Source organism: Anser cygnoides, chromosome Z (genome assembly GCF_040182565.1).
Source record: "Anser cygnoides isolate HZ-2024a breed goose chromosome Z, Taihu_goose_T2T_genome, whole genome shotgun sequence".
Lineage (NCBI taxonomy): Eukaryota > Metazoa > Chordata > Aves > Anseriformes > Anatidae > Anser > Anser cygnoides.
Window position 1 is genome coordinate 78,034,372 of NC_089912.1, and position 14,422 is coordinate 78,048,793.

A 14,422-nucleotide genomic window follows, 5' to 3' on the forward strand; every position below is an offset into this window, starting at 1 on the left:
TAACCTTTTAGGTTTAATGGAATGTTCTAGCCCATTTTTCTCCCCTCAGCTCCTGACAAATTGCTGCTATTACTTGTGATGATATGCTAGCTCAGAAGTGGTCAAAGATCCAACACTGAAAGCTGATCGTTAAATGGGAACAAAACAGTTTAGAAAATAGCTTGAAGGCACTGCTCTCTGCAGAATTATGTAGTCATAAAGCGTACTGTATAAAGTAAGTCACTGAATGCTACAAGTAAATAGGCATATATCGTATTAACTTATGTCAGAATACAGAAAAATAAGCTTTTAAGAGCAACTTCCTAAACTTTGACTGACTGTGAGTAAGCCTGGCTTAAACCCAAAACCTAACAGCAAAGGCAAGTTTAAGAATGTAAGTGTAAAACTAGATAAATAACTGGTGGTATTGAAGATTTTGATCTGTTTGCTAAATCGTAACTTTTTTTATTATTTCAAAACTCATTTTAAGATATCAAAGTTCTTACTACATGTATAAAATATAGAAAGCAAAATCTTAGGACTTACTCGTTTCACAAGTATACTGAGTATGTTTTGAGTACTTCATAATCTTAATTCTTATTTCAAGATGTCAGTTGTCACAGTCATTTTCTGTCCGGAAAAAAGATTTTATTTTAGAGCAGTTTCCATACAACAAGATGCCAATGTTATGTGATACTATCCCCATAAGCTACTGCACACAATATTTATCAGGCTTCAGGTATTCACACAGCATTTTTAGAACTATGGACAATTCTGTATTTTTCTCTTGCTCTATTGTGTTTACAGAGCCTGTTGATGCAGACTCATGAGAAACCATTGGTCATGTTTGGATGCCATAGTTGACAAATTAGTTTTGACTGTAGCTGCACTGTTAATCTCTTTTCTCATTTCTTTTCAGGGATCCCTCATGAAGCTGCTTAGAGTAACAAAAGCTTGCTGCAGTTTTACAAAGAAGCCAGGGAAAGTGTGTTTTTTTTGTTTTTTTTTTTTTTTTAGGACTGCAGCAGGGCATTGGGAGAAAGCTGTAGTCTTGGTATGCTGTCATTTTGAAAAAGCAGAAGAGTCTTTGTCTTAACCTAAATCTGAGGATAACCAGCAAATGTGTGAGAGATCTCGTAGAAGATTCACACTTTCTGATACAAAGAGAAACTGGCTTGGATGACGAACAGTACAGAGGCCCAGAGCTAAGTGCAGAATTATTGTCTGCAAAAACATGTGTGATGCCTACCAAGAGAGCTTGCAGTCCTTAGGACTGCCAGAGCGTGTGATAGGCGTGCAGGCTGCCACGTGGCGGGTTCTTCTGTATGCATCGCTGCATTGCGCTGAGGGCAGTATGCTTTTTGTCCAAGCTTTGCCGTGGGTAGGGAACTCGGTGCATGGCTGTACTCCTCTGCTTTTGAGCACAGAGATGTTGTCCTGTTTTCTTTGAATATTCAGAGCATCGTCTCCCTCAGGACCTCTGAAACTGAAATCTGAAGGGTGAGATCCTGCTCCATTTGTAACTTGCAGATGTGTTGAAAAGGAACTCCAGGCATGTATTGTTGGACTCATCTTGAAAACCGTCTTGTATGTGGACTCCATGTTCCTCAAAAACAGGAAGTCTTGATAATGCACGTTAGAGAACCATACTTTAACTTTTCAAGATCCATATCAGGGAAAATAGAAATGGCTGAGATGATGGACATAACCATTCATCCTCATGGACTTTCTGTTACTCGGATACTTTAGAGATCTCTTAGCTGAGCTGAGTAGAAGGACCCCATTATACTGGACCTGTTTATTCTTTCCTTTTTGTCTTACTGGTTGCGGAAGATAGTTTGGCTGGAAGATCTAAAGCTCCTGCTGTATTTCAACACTTTGGGGATCCCAGAGGAGGTTACATGAAGTTTTAGGTGTGACGGGGGGCTGGCAGTAGAGAATGAGAGTGTCAGGGGTGGCGTAGGGGCAACAAAGCCATTTTGATTCAGGAAATTTGAACTAATTTAGTTATTGCCAGTTAACATGAAGACGAACAATTAAATAAACACAGAAAACACCTATTCTTTTCTGCAGACACCTCCCTAGCCCCTTCCTGATGTCCCATCCCCTTGTCACAGGTGTCACACAGCCCCTTCAGTGACAGAACAGGAGATGGGGATCTAGTGCTAGGTGGCTCCATTTCTTCTATTGTTGTTTGTTCCTTATGCTACTGCACTGGGAATTTAGCCCAGTATGAGATAGAGGGAGGTTTTTTGTTTGTTTTATACACACTGGAAGGGCAGTCAGGTAGGACATCAGCTAATGTTGTAGAAGTTCATACCTTTTTTTTTCACTGGCCTCATAGTTTTTAGAGTAGTTAAGAAAACAGAATACGAGGCTTGAGAAGATGTAGATACTTCAGCAGTGAGAATAACTTGGGAGTTGTGTTCGTTCAACTGTTAGGACACAGGTTTGTCTCCCTAGTCTAACCAAGGACAGATCACATACCAACAAATGGATTTGTGTATCAGTGACAGAAAAAACAAAACAAAAACAACAGATGTGATGCTACCTCCTTAAGTGGTGTTTATCATCCTTCTTTAGTCCTCACATTGCCAGTTAAGTCCAAGAGGACTTACCACTTACTTCCTTCTTTTAAGTCTGTTTGACTATTGTTGCAGTGTAAGCAAATTAACAGCAGCATATTGGCTATAATGTTTCTGCCATGCCTGAGCAAACATTTCTAATAGTCGGTTTGTGTTACTATGACAGTTTGCTAGTCTGTTTTCTTATTCAGGATTTTTCTGGAAAAATGAATGACTTCTCATTGTCATTAGTGGTGAGTTCTTGTCTTAGTTCTTATTAGTGTCTTTAGTGAGTACTAAATACCTCGTGGTCATGAAAGAATGATAAGAGAAAGCTGAAAGAAAGAGAGGGAAGAGTAAGAAAGTTACAGTTTCCACATGATTATTTTTACTTATTTAAAGTTGTTTTTTATCTCTTGCAGCTCTATATTGGCAAAAGTACTTTTATGTGTTTATGTATATATACACTTGCACACTGTGTATGTCTGAGCTCTTAGCAAGGGAAAAAGGAGGCTGTTCTCCTGTTTAATACAACTAGTAGTACTTCTGCTGAGTTAATTTAAACTTCCATACTGGGTGAGCCTCATGTCCTGTGAGGATAATGGAATAACAAAAAGTCTCAGAGTAAAGACTGGTTAGCTGAAGTTGTAAATATTGTATATGTTTTACATACTAACTTATGTTTGCATCTGAATGTTTTAGCAAATCTAAAACTGAAGTAACTCTATAGTGTGTTGCCAAATGGAAGTACAAGTGATGTAATTGTACTGCAGCTTTGAAGGTCAATAGTGGCAAATTAGTGACTGATTCTATAACATTCTTTATCCTGTAGACATAAAGTAACTTACATTTGTATGAAGAAATAATCAGTATGAACGTTCGTCATCAAGTGTCACAACTTATTCTAGTTAATCTAGTTTTAGGGACATTTGAAGTTCAGCATCCTTGGTGGGGAAAAAAAACTGCCTAATTACCCCAGTAATCTGGCAAAATCATGATTTATCTAACTGGTTTATGCTTTTATGCCATGGTTTTTAGCAGTGTCATCTACTAGACAGCTTGTCATTCAGCAAACCTATAGCTTTAGTTAAAGCATGGAAAGAAAAGGCTATAACTAGTTTATCAGAAGCAATAATAATAATAAAGTGCAAGTAAGCTTTATTGCTGTTCCGTACCTGACTGTGTACTAGCCACACACATGTGCCTTGCAAAGTGCTGTGGTTTGTCTTTGAGAAACACAGCTGAGCAATCAGCTGGAATTTGCAGACCACTTAATGAAGCAAATTGAGGAGACTTAGCAAGGGCTATGGAAGTTTTTTGTGCTGGTAGTGCAGGAGAACAGCAACTCGGTGTTGAACAATCGAACTTTTAATGACTCTCCTACCTGCTTTAGTTGTATAGTTTTCTCCTACCTTGTACATACTGAAATCCTAACCTGTGGTCTTTTGAATGTCTCAGTTGCTTGATATCCTGTACTGTGATAGAACTGAATAGCAGTTCTGGTCAAACATGTATTCTCTTTTTTTTTTGTATTTCTAGTTAATGTGGTTAGGGCCATTATTTTCTCTTTCCAGTGTCAGTCTTCATCCAAATAATTCTGGATGGCTTCTAAGATTTTTTTTATGGTCTCAGCATTAAAGAACTGGTTGCATTATGGTAATATGCATTACACTGCATTTGAGTATGCTTAACTGGGAGGTAAATGGAAGATACCTTCATCTAATATTGAAGGTGAGAACAAAATTTTTAATTTGAGGAAGTAATTATAGACATTCAAAGGAGCTATAAGAATTAGTTTAAAGATTATGTAAAACAAAAGGGCTATAAAAGTCACTTTTGCATAACTTTTCTGTTTGTGCAAGGGATTGGGGCCAGGAAAACAGACAGCCAACCTCAGATAGCTGGGTGGTATAGGAGAACATTAATGAAGCTGAGTGTATGAAGGGCTAGCATGTGCATTGATATCCCTTGACTGTATACCTTCTTCTTTACCTCTCATTGAAACAATCTGTCTTTTGGTTTGTTCCATATTCCTTCTATAATTTCTTTGAACATGCAGTGTAGGAGAACACCACATCTTCTGGCAGATGGGCTTCAAGAAGCATTAACTTCACAGCCGAGGTATACAATTCTGCTACTGAAAGCAGCTGGCCCTGAGTGCTGTCACTGCCAAGAATTAGAAATCTTACTAAGAGTTCATATGTACTTGTTTATAATAAGGCCAGATTGAAACCCTTTGACACTGATTACCCCATGTCCTAATTTCTTCTTTTGCTTTTATTTTTGGCAGAAAAATGTATTAAGAATTTGCCTCTTACTTAAAGGGAGATGATGGCAGGGACAAAAAACATGTTTATTCACATCCTAGAAATAGGAGAAAGCAAAATAAATAAATAAAAAACCCTACAGTTATACCCAACTTCAAATTTCAGTAGTTCATATCTTTGGGAGTTGATGGAAACATTCCCTGAAGTATACAGCAATCTATTTATCAATTAAGTGGAGTTAAATTCAAAGTGACAACTATCTTAGTGATACTAAAATATTTATAGATTTCTTTGCAATACTGTCTAGAATCAAAGAACAATTTCTGGTGGAGAGGACCTTAAAGATTACCCAGTTCCAACCCCTCTGCCATGGTCAGAGACATCTCTCACTAGATCAGGTTGTGCAAAGCCCCATCCAGCCTGGCTTTGAACGCTCTCAGGGATCGGGCATCCACAGCTTCTCTGGGCAACCTGTTCCGGTGCCTCACCACCCTCTGAGTGAAGAATTTCTTCCTTATATCTAACTTAAATCTCGCCTCTTTTAGTTTAAAACCACTACCACTTTCCTATCACTACAGACCCTTGTGAAAATTCTGTCTTTCTTATAATATTCCTTTAATTATTGAGAGGCCACAATGAGGTTTGCCTGGAGCAATCACTTCTCCAGTCTGAACAATCCCAACTCCCTCAGCCTGTCCTCATAGGAGACGTGCTCCAGCCCTCTGATCATCTTTATGGCTCTCCTCTGGACCCACTCCAACAGCTCCATGTCCTTTTTGTGCTGGGGGCTCCAGAGCTGGGTGCAGGACTCCAGGTGGGGTCTCATGAGGCCAGAGCAGAGGGGCAGAATCACCTCCCTTGCCCTGCTGGCCACGCTGCTTTTGGTGCAGCCAAGGACACAGTTGGCTTTCTGGGCTGCAAGCTCACGTGGCTGGCTGATGTTGAGCTCTTCATCCATTGTCATCCCCAGGTTCCTCCCCATGTGGTTGCTTTCCATCCATTCATCCTCCAGTCTGTACTCATTTTTGGGATTGCCCTGATCCAAGCTGTGGGACTTCTTGGCTTTATTAAACTTTGAGGTTCCTATGGGCCCAGTTCTCAAGCCTGTCCAGGTTACTCTGGATGGTATCCCTTCCTTCTGTCATGTCAACTGCATCACTCAAGCTTGGTGTTGTCTGAAAACTTGCTGAGGATGTACTCAATCCCACTGTTATATATCGTTAGTAATGGGTTATATCAAATAGTACTGGCCACAAGATGGATCCATGAGGGACATGACTTGTCACTGATCTCCATGTGGACATTGAGTCGTTGACCACAATTGTCTGGCTGCGGCCATCCAGACAGTTCCTCATCCACTGAATAGCGCTGCTTTCAAATCCTTCCTTCTTCAGTTTAAAGAGAAGGATGTCACAGGTGACTTTGTTATAGGCCTTGTGGAAGTCCAGGTAGATGACAGTGGTTGGTCTTCCCTTGTCAACTGATGCAGTCACTCCATCACAGAAGGCCACCAGATTGGTCAGGCACGATTTACCCGTGGTGAAGCTGTGCTGGCTGTCTTGGAACAGCTCCTTGTCCTGCATGTGTCTGAACATTGCTTCCAAGAGGCTCTGTTCCATGTTCTTTACAGGCACAGGGCAGTCATTAGTACTGCAGCTCTTCCTTCTACCTGTTTTAACACTAGGAGTGATGTTTCCCTTTTTCTGGGCACTGGGAACTTATCTGACTGCCAAGACTTTTCAAATATGCTGGAGAGAGGCTTGGCAACTCCATCAGTCAGTTCCCTCAGGACTCTGAGATGCATGTCATCAAGCCCCATAGACTTGTGCCTGTTCAATTTCATCAGATGGTCAAGAGGTAGTCTTCCTTTTCTGGCTAATGTACCTGTAGAATCCCGTCTTATGATTCTCTGCATCCCTTGCCATGTTCAACTCCAACTCTGCCTTGGCTTACTTTATCCCATCCTTACCTTTCTGGACAGCATCCCTGTGGTATTCCCAGGCCACATATCTTGATAATGATCATGAGGAAAAGTATGTCTTACATTTGAAAGTAACTTTTTTTTTTGCATTACAGAATATTATTTGCTAAGCAGTTAACTTCAAACAGTGTATATTACACATGTTTAGTATTGCTGTGGAAACATTGAGGTGTAAACTTTAAAGAGTGAGGCTTTCAGAACAATTATAATGTTCCTGATCCTAATTAATGTCAGTTTTAGAGCAATCACCTTGAATTAGCCATTTTAGTTTCATATTATGGCCTAAGATTGATTTGAAAAACCAGAGTATTAGAAGACTTGAGAAGATGATCACTCAAAGTTTCACACATTCTGTAATGTGCAGAGCAATGAGATGAAGTTTTACACATGTATCAATGGCAGCTTAAAGGATTAGGTGGAGGTGATGGGAGGGGAGGGAAGTGGATGGGACAGGGTTAAGCTTATGTTTAGAGATGTCTTTATCTAACTGTACAGCTAGGTGTCGATTTTCACTGTAGAAGGCTTGCATTTTGCTTGCGTATGTATGTTAATGCACTTTGTTTGCTGTTTGCAGCAACACAAAAAGAAGTTACTGGGGAAAAAAGTACCCAGCAAAGTGAAATGTGAACATCTCAGTGGGCACAACTGTTAGATAACTTATGTGCAATAACATTACTTCCCCATCAAATTCATGACTTTTACTTTCTGTCCTTCAGGGAACAACCCATCTTCAGCACCCGAGCTCATGTCTTCCAGATTGACCCAAACACTAAGAAGAACTGGGTTCCCACCAGCAAGCATGCTGTTACTGTGTCCTACTTCTATGACAGCACAAGAAATGTCTACAGGATAATCAGTTTGGATGGCTCCAAGGTAGATTTTATTTTGGAGAACTTGCGTGCTGATTGACTTTTGTAATTTTCTAGTCTGACTTCCTTCACGTATCTTCCTAGATACTTCTGTCATTACTGATGTGCTAAAATTGTTATATTGTTTCACTAGATGTTTTCAGTGTTCATTGGAAAACAGTGTTTTACTTGTGTTTGTATTTAAGTTGATAAAGCTGTTGCTGAATTTAATGATGGCCTGCTACTTAGTTAATATTGAGCCATTTAAAAAGACATTCCCTGTGAGGTTACTAAAAAGCACAGGGTGTTACAATAAGCTCTTTCTATCTCGCTGTCAATATCATTGGCTTCAGCATTATGAAAGATATCTGTTCAGTGCTTGTAATCTCTCAGTAGATACTTCTTTGTTACCTAGTCTTCCAATTTTTAGAAGTATAGAATGTGACTCTCCATAGTAAGCTTTTATAAAAACTCATTTGGGTTGGCCTTGGGATGAGGGTTATCTTTTATTTTCCAAGTTAGGAAAGATTATGTGTTGAGCTGCTATTGTAAGAAATGTTAACGTAATAAACTAGAGGATTTGGGGAAAAAACTTGACTGTTGCATAGGTTCTGCCCCAAGTGGGTATAAAAACAGTAGCTTTACAAACAGTATGTCAGAAATTTCAGCAATAAGATCATTAAAGATATACCAAGTGTAATCAAAAGCTGTAATTCTTTCAAGGTGCATCACTTACAGCTTCTGGGGATGTGTCAATTTATGATGGCTGGAACTAAAACACTCTGTTAAAGCATAGCAGTATTCACAGAGATTTCTTGGCTATTTGTTGAAAGCTGAAAAACATTACTCTGCATTTTTAAGAATATCTAGAGTATTGCTATTTTAGTTGAGGAAAGAATTTCTATCATACAGAAGTTTGTAGGAGTTTTTTGTCAAAGATCACTTATGAATACCTCTTTAGGTGACTGAGACTGCCATCAAAGTTTAGAAAAATGTCTCAGAATTTAATTCATACTTTTTCTTCCTTTCCCAGTCTTCTTTCCAATGATTATTCATTCTGTCAAATAATTAAGATACCTTTTGTGTGACCATTTAGAAAATACTTTTGGACTGGGGCTAGATGCTGTATGAAATGGAGGCTGGTAGTTGTAATCTGTAGCACCTAAACTGATCTGCACAGTTTACAAAACCCTTCTGATATCCACTGGAGTTCTTTTGCCTTTGTCTAGCTGCACTTCTTGCAACATGACTGCTGAGTTTTTGTTTACTTGCTCTTTTGTCTACTGCAGCGTTTCCTTTGTATGTACAGTACTATTGGCAAAGTGTATTGATAATGCGGTCTGTCACTTATTTACTCTCTGATTGCTGCAACGTTAATAATGTTTTCATCCCAAGTGTTATGTATCTGACTAAAATCTAGGATCACAATCATGATTCAAATCCATTGTTTTAGCTATCACAACACTGCTCTGAAACACACACAGGTGAATAGCGGGGGGACCTGTGGAAGAACTTTTTGGAGGTTTGCAGCATAATTCCCAGTGAATTTTTTTATTTCTAATTATGGTCTTATCTTTTTAATATATCTGTGCATATAAAATGTATGTATGAACAGCTAAATATAAATATAAAGCACCCATTAATTTGGAGCACATACAGGCAATCTCTCTGCTATATAGCATACATGTAGTTGTATGGCAGTTGTATGTCAGTAACACTACTGGTTTCTGAGCTTATAATGCCTTATATTGTCTGTTGGTCACACAAAAGTGTTAAATTGGTGAAGGATTAAAAAAATGCAAATTAATTCTCCATCTTTGAGTTTTGAATTGAAATTGTATAAAGATTTTTTTTTCTTAATTTGCATTGAAAATGTCTCAAACTTACATGTTGTCAGCTGCCAAAAACACTTGTCAAACTATGTTGGTTTTGCAGCGCTCATCCCTCAAGGGGATTAAATAGATCATCCAACATTTTCTTGAAAGACATAGTACTGGTGAGGTTTATAGCACCTTATGGGTTTGTATGTTGGAGAGAATGAAGTGCATGTGGCTGCTCAGCTACAGTGGCTTAGGTGTTGAGCAGTTATTCAGTAAGTGATAGCAAGTGATAGCGTATGTCCATCTAGACTGTAGAAAGGAAAGTTTGCAAGAGAAAGATACTTGATTTGAGTGATAATCCTACTTCTGTCATCCCTGCCCCTTTCTGCTCTTTAGGTCCTTTCTCTTCCCTTAGGGTAACTGAAAGAGCATTAGCAAAACTTTACCCTCCGCAAAACCCTCTGCGGCTCTTAAGGAGAATAAGCATCTTTAAGAATATCTAGAATTATATCTCAGACTGCTTATCCTGCCAGAAACTGAAAGTTTCAAATCAGAGTGCAGAGATACCTTTTCTGAGAGCTATTTTCCATACCTGTTTTTAATCAAATTTTTTTTTCTGAATTAGTAACTGGAACGCTTCTTTGTTTGTATTCTCAGAGTACCTTGAAACCAGGGAGTTCTGGTGCTGCTTTGAAGAGAAAAAAATACACGAGCCACATTATTTATTTTTACTCAAGTTTCAGTAGGTTTCCTGAATAAAATTTAACTTCTATACTGACTGACAGAACATGATTAAATATTTCTGCTTGACAACAGTATGTTTGTAAGACATGATCTTTACTCACCTCTGAGAAATCCTACCATACATTTCAGATATCCACTTGAATTTGCTTGTGGAGATCCTTGGTGTGTTTTGTGAGAGGATTTTTTTCCTTATTCCATATCAATTGGTATGTGAGCCAGATTCAACTGAGATAGGTCCTATAGAAACAAGTTCTATTTATTCTTTTCACAGAAGCAGTAAATAAATGTATCATATAAACTGGAAGAAGCAGCAGCCAAGCATAACTCATCCAAACAGCTTTATTCCTTCTCAAAATTGTGTGAAATCCATCATTTTTAGTTTGTAGATTAATGCTTATGTAAAACAAAGTATAGCTGGACAAATAATTGGGTTAATGTTTCCTGTGGATGCTAGTACTTAGGTAGGCTTAACTGTCCCTTTATGAGTCCTTTGAGGAGTAATTCCACAGGATGTATTATTATTCAGTCCACATACATTATGCACCTTTAAAGCCTGTTCACTGATGTCCTGCCTCTGTGTAACCTTGTTTTCTGAAGCTACTGTCTTCTCTTAAAATACCTCATACAAGAAATAATGCATCTCCCTCTGACTTGCCTCTGGTAAGCACTCTAGTACCATAAAGTGTTCAGTGAACAGGCCATATTTTATAGTCACATACAGTATCTGGATCTCTGACACTGATGTCAGGGATATCCTGATGCAAGTAATCTGATAGAACTCAAGGCTGATTTGTGTGACCTCGAGTAAATGTCTTTTATGCAACCTTTTCCTCATACAATAGAAGAATCAAGAGGAAGCCTGAAAAATGAAATCTCTGATGCAACACAACATGACAATGTCGAGAAGCTGTTGCTAAGGCTTTCAGATCTCATTAATTATATAGTCACTTCATATCTTCTTGTGTCTTAGTGTTTTGTTTTGATTTTCTCCTAGGTTGTAGAAGGATGGCTCCATTATTTCTCCAGTAACACTGCAGACAGACACTAAGATTATTCCCATAACCCCTCTGTCTTTTCCAATCAGTCTCTTGCAGTCACTAAGAAAGGAAAATAAGTAAAGTGGTTCCTGCAGTACTAGTTAACACTGTGATACTGTTTTCACAGTTGCAAGATTGGAAAAAATACAGTAATTTGTGCTCATCTAAAACACAAGATGACTCTGGAAAATAGTAGTCTGTAGATTCCATAAGCTACACACGTAATATTTCTGAGTCAAGTCGGCCTTCAGCGTTATTGCAATAAGTGATCTTTACATTTTAATGACTTTAAAATTAGTTGAGTCAGATTAAATTGATAATCTCTTTAATGATAAATTCAGGTTTAAAGTAAGACCTGTAAGCCTAGGTCTTCAGTGATGGTTTTGAAGAAGTTCAAAGGTGCTTTATGTCTTAACTATTATTGGCATCATCTTTAGCACAAGATAAAATCATACTTGACTGCCGTAACTGCTGGTGTTTTTCTTGCAGGTGTTGGGTTTGCTGTCAGTAAAATGAACAGCTTAGTTAGACACATGCCCTATTTTCTCATAGCTAAACTCATTTGAAAGGAAAACATGAAAGCTATTTTGTTATTCCAACCAAATCTAAAGATAACAAAATCAGTTTTCTTCAAAAGCTAAATGTCTGCCTGTCAGATTGACTCTGTTCTGTTTTAAGATATTCTTGCACATTTAGACTAACAACATTCTTAAAAGATTGATGAAATATTTGACATTTGTTATATTGGTGACTGTACAGTGAAATCTCATGGCATACAGGAGAGCAGTTAAAAACAGTACCTATCTGAGTAGACAAGACAGGTTTGATTATAAATGATAATTTAAAAATTCTGAGTTTTTTTAAGCTGAAGGTTTGAGAGAGTAATATCTAGTATTTCCAGAAGTGGCTAACAACAGCTGTATCTGTAGAATGCTCTAGGATGCACACTTAAACCATAATTCATTTTGCATGAGAGATTGAGCACACTAATGCTTTTAATTCAGAAAGAATTGAAAGCCTTGGTTTTCTTTTAAATTCGGTGTTTCTAATGAAAGGATTTGTCTTTGTATCAGTGGGATCTGAGTGTAATCTTCCCAGCGATAAACTTGCTACCTGCAGACTAATGCTGTCTGCTGGAGTGGAGCATCCTTATTTTTCTCTGTTGGAAAAACAGAGGGCAGAATAACAGCAACTCCTTCTCAGTGCAATTATTTTTCCTAAAAATTTTTCTTCCTACCAAAAGGAAGGAGGCAAGTTAGGTAACCCAACCTAGATGCAGACTGCTGTCAGAATTGATATCACATCCTGGTCTATGCAGCCTGTTCCTGGATTTTCTCTTATGTTGCCAGCCCTGTGGTCAGCTGAAGCAGTGAGCAGCATCAGCTGAAAACTGGTTGGTTCTTGGTTCTTCCAAGGTTTTCCACTGGGTTAGTTTGCAGTCACTGCATCAGATTCCAGTCCTCAGGCTTTCAACCTGCCTGTTGCTTGCAGGTTCTTCTCAGTTTACTCGCAATGCTCTTCTCCCCCACTTCATCTGATAATCAGCATATACACTTGGAAGCTCTTTGTAGGCTTTGCTGGCACTTCAGCTGATATTTTTTCAGGCTTGCCCTGTAGAAATAAGAGCAAATTTGATGTGGATGGTAGCTGTTCATGCGGGCCCACGTTTCAAGCTTGTCCGGGTCCCTTTGGATTTTATCCCTTCCTTTTGTTGTATCGACTGCAACACTCAGCTTGGTGTCATCTGAAAACTTGTTGGGAATGCACTTGATGCCACTGTCTGTGTCATTGGCGAAGATAGTAAACAGCACTTGTACCAAGACGGATCCCTGAGGAACATGACTTGTCACTGATCTCCATGTGGACATTGAGTCGTTGACCACAATTGTCTGGCTGTGGCCATCCAGGCAGTTCCTTATCCACCGAATAGTGCTGCCTTCAAATCCTTCTTTCTTCAGTTTAAAGAGAAGGATGTCACAGGTGACTTTGTTAAAGGCCTTGTGGAAGTCCAGGTAGATGACAGTGGTTGGTCTTCCCTTGTCAACTGATGCAGTCACTCCATCACAGAAGGCCACCAGATTGGTCAGGCACAATTTACCCTTGGTGAAGCTGTGCTGGCTGTCTTGGAACAGCTCCTTGTCCTGCATGTGTCTGAACATTGCTTCCAAGAGGCTCTGTTCCATGTTCTTTACAGGCACAGAGGTGAGGCAGACTAGTCATTAGCACTGCAGCTCTTCCTTCTAACTGTTTTAAAAACGGGAGTGATGTTTCCCTTTTTCCAGTTACTGGGACTTACCTGATCGCCAAGACTTTTCAAATATGCTGGAGAGAGGCTTGGCAACTCCATCAGTCAGTTCCCTCAGGACCCTGCGATACATGTCGTCAAGCCCCATAGACTTGTACCTGGTCTGTTTCATCAGGTGGTCTTGAACCTGCTCTTTGCTGACATAAAGAAAGGTTCTTTCTATATTGTTTTCTGCTCACAGTATGTATAATTTTCTGTGAAGTTTTAAGGATGTTCTTTATAAAAAGTTTCTCTCATGTGGTTATTAAAAAGCACATACTAACCTATGCTTTTATGAAAAGGGCTGTTAGTTGTTTAACAAATATGGTTGAAACTCTTGATAGTGCCAGATGCATAGAAAGCATATGTGCGTTTCACTTTAATATGCATGTCTTTGGCTTTGACTAGTCTTTCTTACTTACATTGTCTGGTTATAAACTGTGCTAACTGCCAGTATTTTAGTTAAATTGAACCCATTGGTGTCCTTGTAAGGCTATCCAGGCATACTTTCAACTCAACTGTTCAAATGGTTCCACATCACAGATTTCAAATGTTAGACAAACTTTATTGTGATGGAAATCCTGTTGAAATCTATGGTTAAACTTCAGTTGGCTTTAGTGGAACCAGCATATCATCTAAAAGTTGTATTTTGCTATACATGAGAATAAATTTTATGCTGGAACATGTGTGTCTTCCGCCCTGTACGTAACAAGAATGAGAGGAGAAAAATACAGAGTAGCTCTTCTTCTGTAGTTGTATGACCCTGTCACTGTTAGCCATGTTTGTGTGTATGGAGAGGAGAAACAATTTCTTGCAATACAGAAACTTAAAAATAAATTGTGCTTCTTGATTAACTGCATGTTTTCTGGTGACAGTTGCATTTGCAACAGGGGGGATT

At 38.9% G+C, this 14,422-nt stretch overlaps 1 protein-coding gene across 4 annotated transcripts in view; it reads left to right on the plus strand.

The window, feature by feature from the left end:
- The window catches only part of HOMER1 (homer scaffold protein 1), an 85,609-nt gene that overhangs the window by 14,137 nt on the left and 57,050 nt on the right, over window positions 1–14,422 (plus strand). For all 4 annotated transcript variants that reach the window (XM_066988492.1, XM_013190879.3, XM_066988493.1 and 1 more), the window contains exon 2: window positions 7,508–7,664. In XM_066988492.1, the coding sequence (XP_066844593.1) occupies window positions 7,508–7,664 (157 nt within the window). The remainder of the gene's footprint in view (window positions 1–7,507; window positions 7,665–14,422) is intronic.